The following is a 20,234-nucleotide window of genomic DNA, read 5'->3' on the forward strand; positions in this document are numbered from 1 at the left end:
TAGTTAGTTGCACACCACTGCAAGCTACTACAGCAATCAGAATGAGAAAATGTGTTTTTGTTGATTTTTGGTGAATATTTTTGGAGATTTTTGTCCCTTAAATGTCGCCAACGTGTCCAAAATGAGAGGTATGATAAAAATTCAAGCTGTTATAGTCAGTTGCACACTATTGCAAGCTACTACAGCAATCAGAATGAGAAAATGTGTTTTTGTTGATTTTTGGTGAATATTTTTGGAGATTTTTGTCCCTTAAATGTCGCCAACGTGTCCAAAATGAGAGGTATGATAAAAATTCAAGCTGTTATAGTCAGTTGCACACTATTGCAAGCTACTACAGCAATCAGAATGAGAAAATGTGTTTTTGTTGATTTTTGGTGAATATTTTTGGACATTTATGGTGATTTTTGTCCCTTGAATGTCGCCAGCGTGTCCATAATGAGAGGTATGATAAAAATTCAAGCTGTAGTAGTTAGTTGCACACCACTGCAAGCTACTACAGCAATCAGAATGAGAAAATGTGTTTTTGTTGATTTTTGGTGAAAACAAATTGCCCACCATGCATCCACCATGCAAAGAGTGTATTCAACCTTGATAGATGTTGCAGCGTGAGCTAGAACTATTTTCTATCAACTACTTTCGTTTTATGTTACTGTTTCTGTGTAATTTCCAGATCGGCCAGTGTGTTCTGTGCATATACCAAAAACAAAACAAAAAACAAATGAGATCTTTATAGATTTGTATCGTCACCTTGTAAAACTGTACATTTAGATGGTGTCATGGTAACGACTGCTCCTTGTTAGTCATCCTCCAGCACCTGTGAAGCTGTGAGGTGATGATCCTGCTTCTCCCTCCATTCAACCATTTTGATACCTTTTGTCCTCATTAGGAGCTCATGTAAGCTAGAAGCTATCCTGTCTTTTAATTTAGTCTCCGATTGGATGGATGGATGGATGGATGGACGGACAGACGGACGGACGGACGGACGGACGGACGGATGGACGGACGGATGGATCAATTACAATTAACTGTGTTTTGGAAGGTGGAGAGCAAGCACAGCGAAGAACATTCCGACTCCACATCAGAGGAAGGGCCTGAGCCAAGATTTGAACCCAGCACCTCTCAACTGATGTAGAGGCACTAACTACTAGCACTCTTCTGCCCCCAGAATAGTTTATTCTGTAGAAATGCTGTAAATTGCTTCCATATGCGGGTGTAGACATTTGTAATGTAAATAACAGATCTTATTTGAATTGCAAACTGTACGGTCATTTTAGTTCTTTCACTTGAATGCGAGCACTTAGCTACGTCAATATGCACGTGAGAATTTTTTACACATTTTTTTCTCACTCTGGGATCCAAAAAAACAAACAAAAAAAACACGCACCAGCTGCCCCAATGACGTTTGCATCCACGTGAAAAACGCACTTGGGCAGACTGTCAGAATTAGATGCATGATAACACACGACGACAGAGTCAAAAAGTCCGACAACACAGTTTGCAAATGGATGGGAAGTCCAGAAACATCATAAAAATTGCCGGTTTGTGTTGGCAGAAAATGTGTACTGGAGGCCTACAAGTACTGTAATAAGGATTGTGTAAAAGAGCAGATTACATATGAACATGTAGGTTTAACTTTCCTTGCATGTCACTAAGCAGTTATGACTATCCTTTTCTCATGCACAGTATTCATTATGTCATGAGCTTGATGTACATGCTAAACTCACATGGATATTTGATTTGATTTTGATTTGATTTATTGAACATATAAACATACAAACAAACAGCAGAGAAACAAGAGTTACAAACGAAAGAAAAAAAACTCAGTTTACAGTTCAAAAGGGAGTAGGAAGAAGTTAAAAACGTATCTAGTCCTACCCCTTACACATTAAATTTATATTTATGATGTTTAGTGTGGTGTCTTATTTTAATTACTGTGAACCCCAACAACACATTTGCTCTCACAACCATATAAATACGTTCTATTTTAAATATTACCATGCGTCCAAATACGAATGTATACGTTTTTTATGTTGTTGTTTTTTTGTTTTGTTTTTTATGCTAGCGCATACAGGCTTTGATGCAGCCTCTGAACTGAAGAGAACAATTGAAGATATTGTAGTTATTCCAAAAACGGCCAGCAGGTGGCAGCAGAGTATAAGAGATTAACCAGGGCTATGTTGAAAAATCTCTTTTCCCCACTGTTTTAAACGGATTTGTGAATAATTATGAAACTTAACTGCATTCTAATGCTAATTGTTGCAAAATGGAAACATATATAAATACAGATAGAAACTTTCCTTGATGAAAGAAGAGACTCTAATCTTTCTTTTGGTAGGTTCCATGTTTTTATAAAAGAACACAATATTCTTTGAGTCTTGCAAAATCAGTCAAAATCCAGTAAAATAGCCGGGAGCAAAGGGGTTTGCTTCCGTGAAAATGGCTGGGAGAGAATGAGTTTTAAGATATGTATAAAAACCATCTGGTTACGAATAAGAAACAGTGTATCCAGAGCGAAATGTGTCCCATCTTGTGACTATTCCAAATACACGCAGTATACATGCACATTTTTTCCCCCCCAAGGATAAATGAAGCCCTAATGTACAATCTAAGAAGATTGTTCCCTAAGCTTTCAAAGATCATATTTGATAGAAAAGAGATGAATCCATTTCAGAAAGAGATTTAGCCTGAGCCCCAGTACCATAGCTAGAGGTGTAAGACCAGAGTCCAGGTTATTCTCTTATCTTTGTGGTTTAAGCTCTCTGACAAAAAGCAGCCCCCCTGGCATTTAGAGCATATGTCTGCAACAACACCATTGGTTCTGTCATCCCTCACCCCTCCCCTCCCTCTTTGGCCTCCAGAGAGAACATCTTAGTATCTCTAAATGTCACGTTAAGTGCTTCTCTTGTCCCACACTAAAACGAGATGCTTTGTGAATATAAAGAAGGCCTTCTCTGGATGGCTGCCATAGCTCAGAGAGAGCGACGGTTCTTTTTGAGCTCCGCTTTTCCTTCTGCCCTCCTACATGTCTGCAATGAGGACACACAGAGGATGGCAGACTCTTCGTACTCTGCAAGTTGGGAGAGGAACTCACATTAGAGACTCGCGCATTAGAATGCAGTCTTCTGCCAAGAACAGTATAATCAAGATTGTGAGGCTTTGAGCATGTCCACTTACTGCATACTGTATACTGTACGCTGACCAAGAATTTTAACAGATCTACCTGCCCCTTAAAATTTTGGTCACCTCACTATAATGGAAGGATGCAAGAAAATCATCAGCATTGACCTCATCTTTTCATTGACATATTAAAATTCTAAAGTATTTTTTTTTTATAACAGAAGTAAACTGTTGGATGGCACTTTCTTCCTCCCCTTCCTGCTGCCATGCGTTTCCATCGTCCCGTCCCACAAGGCTGATTCACCATTTGTGACCCCCATGACTGCCTTGTTGAAAATAGACAACAAAGAGACTCAGATGAAACCCAGCAGGCAGAAAAGGATTGTGGTGGTGGTGGACGAGATGATACACAGCTTGTCTGATATAAACAAAATGGCAGCCTGCCTAACCATTACTGATTGGGATTCCAGTCATTTGCCTTTGACAAAATTAGTATTAAGACATTTAAAACTGGGTTTGATGTCAGGTTTCATTAACAGTGTACCTAACTGTACTGTTGTGGCTGGTAATTGAATGTGTTTCTGGGTCTCTGTGGTTATGTGTACTTGCAGACCGGCAGTCATTACCACAAAGCCATCCTTCTTTTTCTATGTGACAGCTTCAAAGCAAAGCTGCACAACCTCCAACAAATGGATGACTTTTAGACATGTGCATCAACATCTTGTCCAACAACTGAACTCCTCTGCCTCGTTGTGATGCCTCACTTAAACAGTGGGTCATTTTAGTGACACAATCTTTGAGGAGTTTCCCCATTTGCCTCAAGGAACCATATTCTTCACTGGGCTTGTCGCCAGGAATTAATATCCCTCTTAATCAGCTCTCAGCAGAGGCTGTCTGTAGACTGGCTGGGCATATGACGCTTATTCCAGCAGTGGGACTCTGATGAAGGGTTCTGCACAGTTCAACTTCTGATATGTTCTTGTCTTGACATCATATTTTCGAAATGACTTCTGCTTTGTACAATATGTTGCGTGCGTGTGAAGCTTTTTCTTGTCTGTGATGCAAAGGAAATGAATCAATTTACCATAGTTGTGAGTATAAATGACTATAGATTGTCTACTCTCCACCACACCACTGCAGCATTCAGATGAAGACAAGCCTTAGTGACTACTGACCTCTGCTGGTCATATTTGATTTGACATTGAAGGCCTGCAGTGTGTGTCATCCGTTTTCTGCACCTATAGTTTTATCGCGGCTGAGCTGGAGCCTCCTGCCCACCTTTTGAGGGGGGTATGGTACAGAACGAGCATATTTTTATTATGTGCTAAAAGAGACAATATAAAGAGGGAGCCCAAGCACACGAAGAAAATGTACTCAAGCATGGGAAGAACAACATGCAAGCGGTGCAGCTGAGATTCTGGAAAATAATAATAATAAAATAAAAATAATAAGTGACCTGAGGACCTCTGGAGGTAGACCTAAGCAAAACCTAAAATCATGCCTATATGTTTTAAAATCAATTAAGGAAATGTTTTTTTTTTTTTGGTTTTTTTTTTTGGTTTTAAGAAATGTTTATTTATTTAAATGTCTCGACTATTCCGTTCTGACACGTGGTGCAATGTAAAAAGGGAAGGTTGACGATTGGAAACAACGTCATAGAAACACCCCGCGTCGCATCAGAGAGAGAGAAAAAAAAATCATGGATCATTTTACTTTGAAGGTAAATTGTCTAGAAAGTTTACGTTATCTACGAAATTCATCGAGGGGAAAAAACTCTTAATCGCAAACTAAAGCAAAAGTAGGCCAGACGACTCCTACCTGAGACTGCTTTTTATTATTATTATTATTTAAAAAAAACAAAAAAACAAAACGTCACCATGTTACTTTATAGGTACCGGAAGTGTAAAGACTCATACTGCATACACGGACTTAACATTATGAAGTCCGTGGTTGCATGTTATCACCAAACTTATCAGGAACAGAACATTGCAAAAGACGTGATTGTCAGTTATGTATCCATCGCATGCACGGACGCTTTTAGACTTCATTTTTAAAGCCAACGTGAACATGAACTACACTTACCCAACTCTTGCCCATCTGTTCATTTCCCAACCCACACACACGGCCACATGGAGTAGGTTGGAGAAAAAAAAGAAGATAAAATTGTAATATTAGTTGTTAAGAACTGTTGATATAAACGAGATATAAACGCACAGATTTACGATATTGGCCTTAACTAATAAACTTTGGACTTTCTACTTTCCCCAGCCACATTTCTTACAAGATTTTTATTGACATTATAAGACATTTATTGGAAATGTGATTTCCCTCCTTGTAAAACTCTTAACTTGTTCATTTTTTTAAATTATTAATTTAATACTCAAATCTTGTGATTTATTTTGAAGGTACCGGATGGTAGTCTGTGAGTCACCCCGAAATTCTTCGGGTCAAGGCAGGGATAAAACTTTTCCAAAGTCTTTCAAATATTTATTAACGTCAACGACCACGACTGTAAGTTTATTTTCCGTTTGCAATGGATGGCCCAGCGGTGATTATTTAACTAAACCTTTTCACGGCCGCTGCAGTAAAAGATCTTGGTGTGTCCTTGGAAGCTAAACTCAAGAGATCTCCGTTAGGAAAAAAAAACAACTTTCGGGGGGCTGGACAAAATAGCACACTTTGGTGTTTCGTTGAACCTTACGGCATTATTAGCGCTCCTCGGACAAGTTAAAACACGCATGTTATTGTTCATCTTGAAGTCAGGCAAGTCCCAAATCCATCAAAAAGTGTATTGTTCGTAGGATTAGCGGCACTATCTGAACAAACCCGTCGACCATTTTCAAAAGCTGTCCTCGCGCATTTCAGGTAAGCTAGCTGTTGCTATCGTGAAATGGTGGAATTCATATCTTTGCGAAGCATTCGTTTTCTCCCACAGGTCTCAGTCCAACCGCTGCTGGTGCTGGGGAAACATCGAGCTGATTGCCTGCAGTGTTTTGATAACATTTCTCTCCCTAGGGAAGCTCGTTTCTGTTTCCACGGCAACGCGGCTTCTGCGTTTGTCCTCGTGTCTGCTAGAAGGCGGAACCAGAGAGAAACCACGGCTCCTCGATTTGCGTTCACTGTGGGAGTCCTGAATGATTCGGAGATGGTAAGGAGAGCTCGGCTGGAGCAGGTAGATTAGAATTTCTTTGAAAATGCTGCTGTTGAAAATATAGGTTGCTTGATATTGTGATGGGATTTGCATGACTAGCCAGGTGTAAATGGCGTTCTTATTGTCTGTTTCAGCCATTTCAGGACGGAATCTACTACCCCTATAGCAGTGACACCCAAGGGAATCATTCATCAGCAGGGATCCCATCCCTCTTGAATTCCCCACTCAGCCAGCACTCTGTAAAGGTTCAATCGGCACTAGGCATGGCTCCGTCCAGTGCGCCACCCACCATTCTGCCTTTCAGGTTCCGCCAGCGTGGGGAGAGTGTAGACTGGCGGCGAATCCATGCTGTAGATATTGATTTGGTTATTAGCCAGCTAGATGTGGATGTCCTACAGGAGCACATAAGCACCGTGACCTTCTGCAGTTTGGATGGGGAACGATGCCAGCGCTGTCAGAGCCCCGTGGACCGAGCTCTCATCAAGATCCTCCAGTTGGCCCAGCTCACAGTCGAATGGCTCCTCCACTGTCAGGAATGTCTCACGCTCAATCTGCAAGCAGCGGAGGAGAGGCTGGCGAGCGCCAACATGCATCGGGAGCAGCTGCTGGCTCAGTTAAAGAAGCAGGAGGAGAGCATGTTAGAGATGACGGCCGAGCTCAAGAACAGGAGGAAGATCATACGCAAACAGCAATCTCTGTTTGCCCCACAAATGACCAACAGTCAAAAGGTACTGCTGAGTGTGAGAATGTAGCTGACACATATTTTTGTGATTGTATTTAAATTGTAAAACCTCCCTTGACTGTGTGGGAATGGTTAAAAGACGTTTTGTTTTTGGACAGCAAGGGGTATTCTTACAGCTGGCCAGCAGATGGTGGGTTCAGTTGAGTTTTTAATCCACTTACAAAGGGGTGCCAAGTGGTATTGAATCAGGCTAGCTGTCTTGTGTCACTCACAACCAATTACTATATTTAAAATTGTCCCATGAAATTGCTGTGTATTGTATTTGGTATTGATGCAAATGCATGCTGTAGTACTTAACATAATCTATAGCAGATCACATTCAATTTCCATCAGTATGTTTATATCACAATTTAATTTCTTAAATACAGGGCTGCCTCTGACTGAGCTATGTCAAGGCAACAGAGTGTGTCTGTCATGGCAGCATGTGGTTGCTAGGTGTGCATAAGCAGCTCACTAACAGTCCCTGCTCAATAATTAATAGAGCAATGCTTCCTGTCTTATTGACACAAGGCAGCTAAAAAAAAAAAAAAAAAAAAAAAAAAAAGTGTCACTGCACACCACCATAAAAAAAAAAAAAAAGAAACCATCACTTACTGGCAACAGATGGATCAAATGGTTAAATCACCATCTGCCATCTAATAATGAAAGACAATTCAATCATTCCGCCTGTCACAATGTCGTAATATAGATTGACAAGTAGAGATATAGTTATCATAAATAATAATTGTCACCATTTAATTTTGATGCTCCCGAATATATTTACGTTCTATTTGGGTTTACGCACACCTGCTTCTGTTGTGTTTTAGTGCACATTTTGTAAAAAGAAGTTCCTCACCGCTTCATTTCTCCAGAGTCACATGCAGCGGCGCCACCCTGATGAGAATGATATACGTGAGTCCCATCTAAATTACATGCATATCTTTTTTGCATGTGAAACATGGAATACTTACATTATGTGCACCATCATTGCTGTTTTTTTTGTTTTTTTGTTTTTTTTTATAAACCAGAGTTACAATCAAACCATGAGGAGAAATCTTGGAACCAAGCTCTGAAACTGGAGACGAACAGTCTGAAGGAGCAGGTTGTTAAGCAGCAACAAACATTGGAAGCCAAAACAGTTGAGGTACAAAACATTGCAGTGTGCTTTATCTTCTAAAATATTTTGTCAGGACAACAAACTTCCCACACTTACTCTTTGCCACAGATTCAAAAGCTGCAGCGGCTCGTAGAAGAGCATGAGCTACGTGAGTCAGCTCGCAATATGGCAATTTAGTAGACAAAGGGTAATGATTGTTTTTGCATCCAGATTTTAAAAACGTATTTTTTTTCTGTATGCCCCCTTTTCAGAGATGCGAGAAAGTGAGAAGAAATCTCAAATTGAAAGCCTCAAACTAGAGATTAAAAATCTGAAGGATCTTATTCAAAATCAACATATCATACAAGCGAGATCAGCAGAGGTAAGAAAAAAAAAAAACGTCATGGATCTTCTCTCAATTAAGCCACTTTTTTCATTTGACATTTTGTAGTTCCAGGAGGAAAAGCAGCAGTCCAAGGACAAAGACCTGCTAAAAGAAATGCAGAACGAGTTTAGCAGAGTGCAGATACAAACCATTCAAAAGATGGAACATCAACAGAAACAGCAGGTATTAAAAAAATAAAATACTGTTTTATATTCTGCATGAGAATAAAGTTGCTTTTCATTGCAAACTATTAATAAAACATTGTCTTCCAGGACAAAAAATGGGAGTCCAGGCTGGGGAAAATCACAACTCTTCATGAGTCAGAAAAGAATGATGTACAGTACAACCTTTTTGATTTAATTCCACAACTTTTTAAACTTGTCCTGTGCGAAACTTTCTCCTCTCAGTTGCAGAAAGAGTTGAGCAGATTGCAGTCGGCCATGTTGGAGCACGAGGAGCACCAGGAGCACAGCAAGAGGCAGCTGCAGGAGATGCGAAGGAAGCTGCAAGAGAAGGAGCAAACTATCCGGGATCAGCGGGAGCAGGTTAGTACTGTTTCACGTTCATTCAATGTCCACTGTGAGTGTGTGCGAAGGCGGAAGCAGAGTGGAAGCACAACCCTTGTTCAGGATTTCCTGTATTTGCTGCATGAGCTGAGTGATAGGATGATGATGAACATGATACTGTACACTGCATAGGGAACTTAATCCACAGGAAGTTAATACGTTTCCTGGAATAGTTCCACTCAGAAATATATGCATACACACTCCACCGACCACGATATTAAGTGCACAAAATTGTCTAAATTTCAAAAGTCTCACCCCTCACAATTCTGAGGGATATCAGTAATCTTAATAATTAAAATAATAATCATAATAATAAAGTCTTTTGCCGCTTGTCTGTGTCATTTCCAACCATAAGTTACCCATAATAAACATTCACTTTATTCTTTGTATTGTTGGATCTGCACACGTGCTTAGCATTGTTGCTAGTGAGTGGTACTCAGTGTCATAACAGATTTAACCAGATTGAAAATGACCAATAATGTGTTCATGCCTTATGTGTCACAATGTTTTTATTCTGTTGATGTTGCAGATGCAGAATGCAGAATCTTCAAAGCCACCCACTAAAGTACTTAAAGTACCAGGTAAAAGATTCAATGTGGACTATTTCCTCATCAGGAAACCACCAACGTGATCCTGATATAGTCTCCTTTTCTCTGTTTTCCTGCGTTAGTAAGTGCACCAGCTCCAGAGCCTAAACCAAAGAAAGTTGTACTTGGTGAGTTCTGAACCTGAACTGAGAAATAAACGTGAACTCCCAGAGTGTCTGAGTGCATGGCCTTTGATGCATGGTTTTCTTTTTTTTTTTTTCTTTTTTTTTTTTTTTGAAAGAATACGCCCACTCTGCTCCTGTCCCACTTTTCTTATAATCCTATTTTATCTCCCCAACTTCCAATGATCTATGAACCTCGTGTGCTGCTCTATTAGAGGAGCTCATCTCTGTTCCTCAGCTGGATCCAATACAAGAACTGTCAGAAGAGGAGGAAGGTAAAAGAGAACTTGAAAGTCTAGCAGAGTCGGTCGACTGCATGTTGTTTGCATGGATCATCATCAGCATCAGTCTGTTGAGCAGCTGTTGTCTCAGCTTTGTTGTGACTGAGACCATCATTTGTTTATTACACTTACTGTATTTTGTTTTCTCCGACCACGCCAAGGCCTTAAAATGTTGTAGTGGCTAATTCCAGTTTAAAGCCACTGAGGGTTACATAAACAGGTTGACTGGTTATGATGCGCTTAATCACCTCGTTTTTGCTTTTATGTCCTTACTTCATTTATTTATTACAGTTACTGCTCATCCAAATGTAACATAGCCTTCCACACTATGCTCTATTTGTTCAAAACAAACTCACAGCCCAAGAAAAAAAAAAAGTTAAGCGCTTCTTGTGTCGACTTACAAACCTGTGTATTTATGAGCAGTTCTTACTTAACTCATTTGCTCCCAATAATGTGTAAATATGTTTTTTTTTAATGTTCTATGCGTCCCAAAGACGTATTTATACGTTATTTTATTTTTTTATTTTTTTTTTTTATTTTTTTTAATGCTAGAGCATACAGAAGGCTTTGATGCAGCCTCTCAACTGCAAAGAACGGTTGCAGAAATGGTAGTTATTACACAAACGGCCAGCAGGTGGCAGCAGAGCAAAGGAGATCAACCAGGGCCATGTAGAAAAAAAGCTCAATTACTTACAATTTTGAATAGATTTGTTAAAACTGATGAAACTTAGCTCTCTTCTAATACTAATTGCTGCAAAACGGAAGCAGATAGAAACATAGAAACATACTTTTTATTTCTTGATGAAAGAAGAGACTTTAATCTTTCTTTTGATAGGTTCCATGCTTTTATAACAATAGAACACAATATTCTGTGGGCCTTGCAAAAATCAATCAAAATCCAGTAAAACAGCCGGGAACGAACGGGATTACTTCTGTGAAAATGGCTGGGAGCGAATGAGTTAAATAGCCACGTGACCAGATACAAACGTCGTCAACTTGGTGACCTACATGCAAGCACCGGTACGCAAAATGACCTTCAAAACTGTTAATAAATGGGCAGTTCAATCTTTTACAGACTTGAGCGGCATCCCTGAGAAGAGGCCAGTGGAGAAAAAGCCTGAACCTATTCCAGAGAAGAAACTCAGGGTGTCTGTCAGAAGAACCCCTAACAAGACTGAAATCAAGCAACATCTTGAGCAGGTTGTAATGACGAAGCTGGAGAGCTTGGGCGTGAAGCCGGTAAGCTATTGCTCTTTAGCACAACTGTGTACAACCTATTATCGCATCGCATCGCATCGTTGATTGGTCTTATGTTACAAAAGCTTTCATTTCTTTCATTTGTAAAAGCTATGGAAAAAAAACATTAAGATTCTATGACTTCACAAAAAAAAAAAACAGGCTCTTGTTTTCTTTAATTACCTGTTCTCATTTGTGTGTACAGCACTTTATTACAGCTGTGGTTGTTGTTGAGTGTTGTATAAATGAAGTTGAGTTTTAACTACCGCTAAATTATTACATGAAAGGCGCTCTCATACTGTCACGGCTTGGCCAATGCATCTGTTAAGCCAGCCAAAGATGGCCTCTCGAAATATGTTGAAGTGACTTCACTGAACTAGATGAACTAGAACGATCCTGGCTGAGCCCCACCCAATGTGGCTGTCACATAGCCGTGCTGGCTTCCTGTCAAAGACAGGAGCCACTCAGACCTTGAAGGAAGTTAATTTAACTTGTTACCGTCACCAGCAGGACAAATACGGGAATGAATGAATCAAATGCCTTTCGTACAAGTTTATATACCCATAATAAACAAGCATGGAAATCAACCGCTTATATTTGTACAGTGCTGAAAGTCATTTACATATTTTTACAACGATCATAGGATTTGCAACGACTTAGGGTGTGTGCAGTAATAATAAAGCACATCACAGTGCCAAATCAGGGGTGTGTTGATTTTCATCCTTTCATATTCTTTGTACCACTTTTCTCAGGATCAGAGAAAACTGACGACCAAAGACCTCAGGACCATTCTTGCTAATTTACACACAAAGCAACAAAGCCTTGCAAAAAAGTTGCCTGACTATTGGCGCCATCGTGTGGACATAACTAACACTTTGGAGCAGAAGCTGGGCACGAAGAAGGAAAGCAATCTCCAGTCTCCAAACAAATCCAGACACTCCATTCAGGGTACGATAAATTCATTGCGCAAGCCTCTTAGTAAATGACGTCATCTGGCTTAAGTCAGCTGTCTTATTAGCAGTCACAGTCACACTATCTGTGAAAGATTGGGTCTGCCACAGACAAATTAGAGCCTCAGTGTTGGTGTGCTGTCAGTGGCTAAGCTGCTTTTAAGGGCGGATGTCATATGCGTTCCTCTTCTGTTTAGTGTTACGGACGCGCCCTCGGTCCAGCAGTCTCCCCTCCAAGGCATCGCAGGGCATCTCTGAACCTAAAGGCCGACAAGCCAGGACGCCTCAACCAACACCAAGAGTCAAGACCGCCATCCAACCAAAGACGTCTACACCCAGCCACAAAGCTGCTCAGCAAGAACACGCTCACAAGTAAATCAATTTGTTAGGACGGAACCCTCCAATGTTGTTATCAATTAACAACTTTTATGCACAATTTGCACATATGTATGTTTATAGTAAATAGTCAAAATTATATAGTTATAGTAAAAATGACAAATGTTCACCTGAGTGTTAAATTTAAAAGAGACTGCTTCTGCCTTAGTACGCTGCCTTTCAGTTTTTTCGTGGATTCAGAAGACGAGGATACAGACACAGAGGACTCGGAGCCTCCTCGACACCAATGGGGCAAAACGTCGCAAGCCAAAATCAATAAGGAGGAAGCAGTTCCAATCAGTTTACAAAAACCCAATTTGATCCAGGCGAAGCCGGCTCCAGCTGGGCCGCCGTACTTCAAAAGCCTGCTTGCCGGTGACATGACCAAGACGGCGATCATGAAATTACACAGCGAGGATGAGGATGAGTTCTCAGACGTCAGTGAGCTGCAGGAGATTGACTCTCGACAGCTCCAGAGTTTCAAAGACCAGAATGGCAATGTAGAAAAGACAAACGTTGGTAAAGGTAAGATGGACAAGTACCGTATCTTAAAAAAAACAAAAATCCAAAGAAATTGAGTTGTTGTGTAAAACACTGTTTCTCAGCCCCAGTCCTCGAGTACCCTTATCTAGCCTGTTTTCCATGTCTCTCTCAGCCAACACACCTGAGGATCGTTATCAGGCTTCATGCAAGCTTGCTGATTGGCTAATCGTTTGAAACACCTGTGTTGCTGTGGGAGACATGGAAAACAGGCTGCATAGGGGTACTTGAGGACCACGGTTGACAACCACCGGTGTAAAATGTCAATCAAAACAATACATTCATTTATTTTCCAATTTGTAGTTCATTTTAAGCCTATATATAATTGAATACAAAGAAAAGTTGTTAATTGCTACATTGTCTTTTGTTTTTTAGAGAACAAAGTCAGTGACCTGGCAAGGAAAATTGAGAGTCTGGCTGCACATAAGGTGTCCAAAAAACCAGTAGGGGGAGTGAGCATCTTGCCGGAGACTAATGATGAGGTTGAGGAATTCTGGGTGAGGCTGATGTAAACAGCAAGTAATTTTGGATATTTTAGGATTTTCCGAGTTAATTTTGGAATATGTGGATAGTCGTCAGATCTGGATGAGAGCAATGACGACGCCAATTCCACCTTTGAGGGAAAACAAGGAACCAACCAGTTGAAACCACCTCACTCCTCCATGAGCCAGGAATCAGTTAACACTAGCGTGTGGGACTCCTCCACAGGGAAAGACACTTCCATAGGAAAGGCTCCCAGATCAGGTGAGTGCCTCGGCTTTACACCTCAGTGCCTCCCTAGCCCTTAGTGAGGAAACTACGAACGAACATTATTATTATTCATAGTGATTAGCATCTCTATCTCACTCTCAAGAGGTCCAGGACTCCCAGCGCTTGTATAGGTTTATTCTTGATACTCCGGCTTCTACCACAGTCCAAAAACATGCACGTTATGTTATTTGATGACTCGAATTTGTCCATGAGCATGACTGTGACTGTGACAGAACGTTTACATGGCCAAACCCGAAAACATGGGCGCGGGCTTCCTGTGTGTGGCGAGATAACTAGCACAACATTGAGCTGATGTCATTTATTCATCTTAAATTTCTGATTATGTTCCACTGTAATCACAAGAACACCAAGTTGCATGGAGATGGTCTTATAGCCTTAACTTGCAACATGCTTGCTAATCATTTTCTAATCTAATCTAAAAAAATCGAATCCCTGGAAAGAACTCACTCCTTCGCGTCCTCTGGTCCACGTTTAGTATGGTACACGCTAGGGGTGTTAAAAAAAAAAATCGATTCGGCGATATATCGCGATACTACATCGCGCGATTCTCGAATCGATTCAATAAAAAAAAAATCGATTTTTTATTTTTTATTTTATTTTTTTTAATTTTTTTTTTAAGAGCTCAGAATTGTTCATTCGGTATTCGGATTCAACGTCTTATCATCATTGCCTTTTTTTTTTTTTTTTTTTTTTGTGTGTGAATCGATTTTTGAACTTCCATTTTTAATGGAAAAATATTCAACTGACTTCGGGTTAGGATTCACACCTTGAGCATGGAAGAATGTTATATGAACGGAACATTAAGCCTTAATATTTTATTTTAATGCCGTTCAAACATGAAACAGATTACAACCTCTATAAGATAAATAAATAATACATTTTCATATAAATCTTACACTCTACAAGCTTACTGATTAGTATTTTCTAAATTTGAATGAAAAAAAATCGCAACAATCGACTTATAAATTCGTATCGGGATTAATCGGTATCGAATCGAATCGTGACCTGTGAATCGTGATACGAATCGAATCGTCAGGTACTAGGCAATTCACACCCCTAGTATACGCCATGTCACCAAACAGCACAGAATGAAATGAATTAAAGTTTTGTGAGATCTCACAAATGTTGGTTTCATATGTCTCCTGAGAGGCTCGCTAATGGAACGGATATCAATTAATTTCAGTGGGGAAAATCAGTTTCATGTAGGAGAAAATTCAATTAAAATCGTGTTAACAGAACAAATTAATCTTGTAGGTCAAGGTACCATTGCCTGATGCATCTTTATTATAAATGTGATAATGTTTTCACCCTAACTAGAGAAAAAAAAAGTTCTTGCAATGAACAAAAGTGTATAAAATGTTTATGAGTGCAGTCCAAAGGACTATAAATATTGTCAAATTCTTAATTTTCAAGATGTGCTGTTTATTTGTGGTTGTTAGGTTTGACTGAAGCTGGAACAGGAAGCACCTTGAAGAGCAGTCCGTGTTACATCAGTGACATCTGTGACTTGGAGGATTTTAACATATAGCACAAATGACACTCCTGCTACACTGGTAAAGCTTCTGGTAAATTCCAGAATAGCAGACGAGACGACACCACCGGTGGGACAAAACCTACAACCTCAAGTCCATATACGGAAAACGGAGTCAACTCAATTTAACCGTATATGTTAGCATAGCTTAGCATTTTCAATATTACCTCATCCCTGTGCCAACTGTTTTGCACATGTTTTCAAATGTGCTTTTTTGGGGGGGATTTTCATATATCTTATACGCATTCAGTGCTGGACAAAATTGTTAGACCACATGTCATAAAAATGAGACGATGAATATAGAATTCTTTCAAACACGTTTACAATGAAAACTGTTATTTGTTTTACTATTTTGAACAAGAACGTGCAATTTCGTGACATCCATCCGCTAGAAGTATTTCTTGTTCATCAGAAGGAAATATACCTCATCAAAGTTGTAGCATAAAGGCAATAGCAATGTCAAAATGTGCATATTTTAGGCAAAGCAAGTTTATTTGTATAGCACATTTCATATGTGGGAGGCCCCGGGGACGACCCAGGACACGTCGCTGGAGAGACTATGTCTCTCGGCTGGCTTGGTAACGCCTTAGGAATCCCGACAGAGGAGCTGCCCTCCTGTGATCCCGGATAATCGGTAGCTAATGGATGGATGTTTTTGAAAATCTTGTTCTTGCACTGTACGTTCTTTGATCAATTTTAGCAATAATTACTTTTTTCTTTACTTGGTTTTAAATCTCTACCTATTGTACAGTATAAACCATACATTGGCAATTGAGTGATGGTCTTTTAAAATTTTTTCAGCACTTTGTGTATCGTCACTTGTTTATAATTTTTGGTAAATTAAGCCTTGATGTACTATATTTTTCTATAGAGAAGTATTTTACAAGCAATAGAACATTTGATTGAGGAATACATTAAACCTCTTCCAAAAACCATCACAAGATGTTGCTGTTGTTTTTCATGTACGTTCATTCTATGTGCCAATTATAGTTGTGGCAAGGCTAACTGTGTTCCATTCTATGACTGTATGTTGCTCTTGCCTATGCAGGTGGCCTTCCAACAGCTGACCAAATTGCAATCTACAACATTTCTAACAAAGTTCAATTTTGCTAAGCACTAGTAGCTTGTGGTCTGAAAGGAATTCTCACAATTTGGGCAAGAAATTGAACTTCATTTATAGAGCGCTTATAAAGCCAACCGTATCTGGACATGAATTAGTTATATGCAAAACATAAAACACATTTAATAATCATCATAATAATAATGCATACATATTGCTTTGTAAGAAAAACAAAAATGTCATCTTGATGCATCATAACCGGTCAGTGAAATCAAAATCCTGCTGCAGCGCCCTCTTGTGTGTCTTTTATGTCATTATGCTTTCCCCACGGATGCTTAATAAATATACAGTATGACTGTCCCTTAAAAATGCAAAGGACATTGGTTATGGCCCAACTAAACCACAAAGTGGCGCCATTAATACATCACATGAAGTTTCAATACAGAGCTGTTGCTGTTACTTGCAAACAAAAAAACAAAAAAAAAAGTCTACCAACAATGAAAATTATCTTGGTGAATTGGGATTGACCGAGTGGCGTGAATGTGTATTAGGACTGTTAACTATCAAATATTTTTAGAATTGATTATTCTCTACCCGCGACCCTTGTGAGGAATAAGCTGTCAAGAAAAACTTTTTTTCTTTTTTTACACCGTTACTGAACTGACATAAAGTTACACTTTTCCTGTATATTTATCAAGAAGAATGGCCAATAGACCCTTCCAGCTGACGTCACTGCTTAGCTCCCGCAGTGCCTCCCGGGGGTCAAACATCCCATAACAAATGAATGTAGACAGCTTGATTTTCGGCGAGCGTTTTCGTTCAAAGGTGGGAAATATGTCAAGTGTCACAAAAAACTTCCCGAGTAGGACACTACAATACTGCGAATCATTGAAACCAGTCGTTTGGAGCCGCTAGCTACAAAAAAGTGGAGTTTGTTGGGGGGCAAAGTGGAAATGGAAGCCTAAGGTATGTTGTTTTTAGTTGAAAAAGTATGTCGGTCATGGTGTAATTTGTCATTCATTAAATCGTTTGTGTCGTCTTGCTGTATATCGAAGTCTTCGAGCTATCCTAGCTTGCTAGCTGCTAACAAACAGACCGCACGTCATTTACGACATATTTCTCAGCAGAAATCAAGCCCGAGTTAATGTTAATTGTAATAATCGTGTTAAATCGTTAACTTTTTGTTCAAAATGACTTGAATACTTATGCAAAAAAAAAGTATGATTGTTTCCCTAAAGATAATATGGCCCATTCTGTCTGCCTCGATTTTACAATCAGAGGTTAATGTTATGACCAGCTGTATAGGAAAAAGAGAAAAACTACCTGCTATAAAATGATCTGAGCATATCCTCGTACTTTTTGTGCTTGCAAAGCAGTTGCGTCGTAGTTTCGCTCGCAGTCACGCTAGCCATCGTGCTTGTCTTTCACTCCTCACTGTCTTCCGTCTGGTTTAGAATCCCTGTTGGCAGCCGAAAGAATGATCTGTTTGAGCTATTAGAGCATCCGTCGGCCGCGCACAAGTTCACCATAGCATTAGTAGCTGATTTAACAACTGTTTGACCTATTTTCGAGCTCACACTGATTGTTTTCTAATTCACTCGCATTGACGCCCTGACCCCCACCGCTAGGGGCGCACTTTAACGTGACGTCACACTGGAAGGGTCTATACCGCTGTGGTTGTTTGCCAATAGAAGTCCGCTGTCTAATAATGCCCCTTTTGCTCAGACAAAGTCATCCCTGTTGAAGGTGCCAGTCGTCTTTGTTGGCGCTCTGCTCGGTCGACTCCTCCTCCCCTCATAAAAGAGCGGTGGCCCCAGAGTGACCCTGGACGAGGTGGGTGGGAGCATATATGTCTTTCGGGTGCGGGCGGTGGCGTAGGTGGCTGGTCTCCGGGGTCGGTTTGAGGATCTGTACAGGACCAAAATTGAGAAATTATTGTATCAGCAAAAAGCCTTTTCGAATGGGAAATTTGAGTAAAAGTGTTTTTGTTTTGTTTTTACCCCGACGGAAGACCTTCTTTTCCAGAGAAGTAAATCAGCACAGTCCCACCAGACAGCAGAAGGATGGAGCCCCCCCAGCCAATGAAAACTGCCGCTCCAAGCTCAAATCTGAATATTAACATAAATTATGGTTGATCCCCCACCCCCGGCAAATGCATCTCAAACTGTACTTACTCACTTTTGTGCTCTGAAATTTGGGTCGAGGAATTCTGTGATGACTCTGTTGGCCCACCAGGAGTAAGTGATCATACCACAGAAGCCTAGCACAAAAATAGCCCACTCTTCTGAAATCCATTGTGCCGTTTTAATGCTACGTTCAAACTGAACCGAAAATATCGCGACACTACGCTGGTCTCGCACGTGTTTCTTTGCGGGGTTCTCAATATCGCTTGTTTCGCTCGGTGGCGCAACGGAAGAAGAGGAGAGATTTCCGCTTCGGAAGGTGGTGCTAACTTTATTGTAGCATTGCTAGTTTGATTCACACTTCGACAACGAAACAAACAAACTTACCAGAGAAACCAACCTCCACGCTTCTTCCCCCCCATGCAATTTCCTGTCATACAGCTCCGGTTGCCTGCAAACCGTGACAATCAAGCCTCCATTGCTATGCTACACATTCTGCACACAACCGCTTCCTGTGTTTTGCCTGCTGTGCGACGTATTTGCTGACGTGGACTATCCCGACACCGATTGCCTGTCGCTGACGCGATGGCATCAAAAGATCAATTCACCCAACGCCGACGAAATGGGCAAAGTAGCGAATTGCTCGCCGGAAACGCCTCCCCCACTGTTGGTCTGAACGTAGCATAAAGGTCACTCGGCTTTTATAGTTGGCCAAAAGTCAAATTTACCTGAGACGAGGTAGGTTATTCCACCTGCAAAGGTCACTCTGGCGTTTGCAATCTCCGATCCGCCTATTTTGGTGCACTTCATGCCAATGAGAGTGAGGACGCCACCAAAGAAGCCAGTGATGACCGCGCAGACTGCCAATGCTCTACAGGCATGCAGGAACGCTGCAAGGAAATATGAAAGGCAGCATGAAAATTGGAGGCAAACACTTGGTCCTATGTGACGTCTTGTCAGGGTCGTACCAGGCAGTGCCAGCATGGAGGGGTAGTCTTTGCAGTCGGACACTCCCGTGGTGTCTGAGATGCAGTCCCTCCACAGGTTGGAGTAGTAGTTGGAGGTGGTAAGCACGATGCTGCCCACCTCAGAGAAGGTCCAGTACTCTGTGGGAAGGGTGGAGCACACCAGGATCCAGCCGCAAAGGCAGGACACAAAGCAGCCAATTTCCGTGTACATCACCACTATCCTGTACTCCATGATGAGCGTCAACCCTTAAAAAAAAGAATACAAAAAGTGAACTTTCTCTCTGTAGCTTCCCTCCTTCCGATGACACTGCTGATCTACTGCAATTTGCTTTGCATCTTATCTTTTTGGACAGTTTTGCCCAGTCAGCATCCTTCACTTTCCCAGTGCACAGGTGCCCAAATGAGGGCTACTTAAGTCATCGTTTGTTTGCCTGCATGTGGGACTCGTGAGACAAACTGGACTAACCAGAGTCAGGGGGTTGCTCTCACGTTTTGGGAAGTTAAAGCAGTACATCCGCTTTCAACCACTCGTCTTGTTCGCCGGTGAGCTGTAGTCTATCCCAGTTGACGTTGGACGAGACGTAAATCATCTAAGCATCAACACTTTTCTTCCTTCAAAGTATTCAAATTAACACGTCTCCTTACTGATTCTGC

General features: G+C 40.8%; 2 protein-coding genes across 10 annotated transcripts in view; one reads left to right on the forward strand and one right to left on the reverse strand.

The window, feature by feature from the left end:
• Nucleotides 1–16,364, forward strand: part of dzip1 (DAZ interacting zinc finger protein 1) — a 21,478-nt gene extending 5,114 nt beyond the window's left edge. The window contains exons 1-19 of one of the 9 annotated variants that reach the window (XM_077512532.1): nucleotides 4,917–6,289; nucleotides 6,403–6,996; nucleotides 7,817–7,901; nucleotides 8,018–8,133; nucleotides 8,215–8,254; nucleotides 8,358–8,467; nucleotides 8,537–8,653; nucleotides 8,743–8,805; nucleotides 8,878–9,015; nucleotides 9,566–9,617; nucleotides 9,707–9,751; nucleotides 9,961–10,020; nucleotides 11,102–11,265; nucleotides 12,015–12,210; nucleotides 12,410–12,584; nucleotides 12,757–13,112; nucleotides 13,503–13,624; nucleotides 13,700–13,871; nucleotides 15,338–16,364. In XM_077512532.1, the coding sequence (XP_077368658.1) occupies nucleotides 6,008–6,289; nucleotides 6,403–6,996; nucleotides 7,817–7,901; nucleotides 8,018–8,133; nucleotides 8,215–8,254; nucleotides 8,358–8,467; nucleotides 8,537–8,653; nucleotides 8,743–8,805; nucleotides 8,878–9,015; nucleotides 9,566–9,617; nucleotides 9,707–9,751; nucleotides 9,961–10,020; nucleotides 11,102–11,265; nucleotides 12,015–12,210; nucleotides 12,410–12,584; nucleotides 12,757–13,112; nucleotides 13,503–13,624; nucleotides 13,700–13,871; nucleotides 15,338–15,426 (2,976 nt within the window). In that variant the 5' untranslated portion in view covers nucleotides 4,917–6,007 and the 3' untranslated portion in view covers nucleotides 15,427–16,364. Of the gene's footprint in view, nucleotides 1–4,910; nucleotides 6,290–6,402; nucleotides 6,997–7,816; nucleotides 7,902–8,017; nucleotides 8,134–8,214; nucleotides 8,255–8,357; nucleotides 8,468–8,536; nucleotides 8,654–8,742; nucleotides 9,016–9,565; nucleotides 9,618–9,706; nucleotides 9,752–9,960; nucleotides 10,021–11,101; nucleotides 11,266–12,014; nucleotides 12,211–12,409; nucleotides 12,585–12,756; nucleotides 13,113–13,242; nucleotides 13,390–13,502; nucleotides 13,625–13,699; nucleotides 13,872–15,337 lie in introns of those variants that run through there. The other 8 variants (XM_077512534.1, XM_077512533.1, XM_077512536.1 and 5 more) reach the window with 8 other exon arrangements.
• Nucleotides 16,365–17,493: 1,129 nt separating this feature from the next.
• cldn10d (claudin 10d) lies at nucleotides 17,494–19,871 on the reverse strand. Its single transcript, XM_077512538.1, has 5 exons — nucleotides 19,581–19,871; nucleotides 19,341–19,502; nucleotides 18,668–18,749; nucleotides 18,490–18,597; nucleotides 17,494–18,397 (listed from the first exon to the last, which is right to left on the reverse strand). The coding sequence occupies exons 1-5, from the start codon at nucleotides 19,810–19,812 to the stop codon at nucleotides 18,211–18,213; spliced, it is 771 nt and encodes a 256-aa protein (XP_077368664.1). The 5' UTR covers nucleotides 19,813–19,871; the 3' UTR covers nucleotides 17,494–18,210.
• Between the last annotated feature and the right edge of the window lie 363 nt (nucleotides 19,872–20,234).

Source organism: Festucalex cinctus, chromosome 2 (assembly GCF_051991245.1).
Source record: "Festucalex cinctus isolate MCC-2025b chromosome 2, RoL_Fcin_1.0, whole genome shotgun sequence".
NCBI lineage: Eukaryota > Metazoa > Chordata > Actinopteri > Syngnathiformes > Syngnathidae > Festucalex > Festucalex cinctus.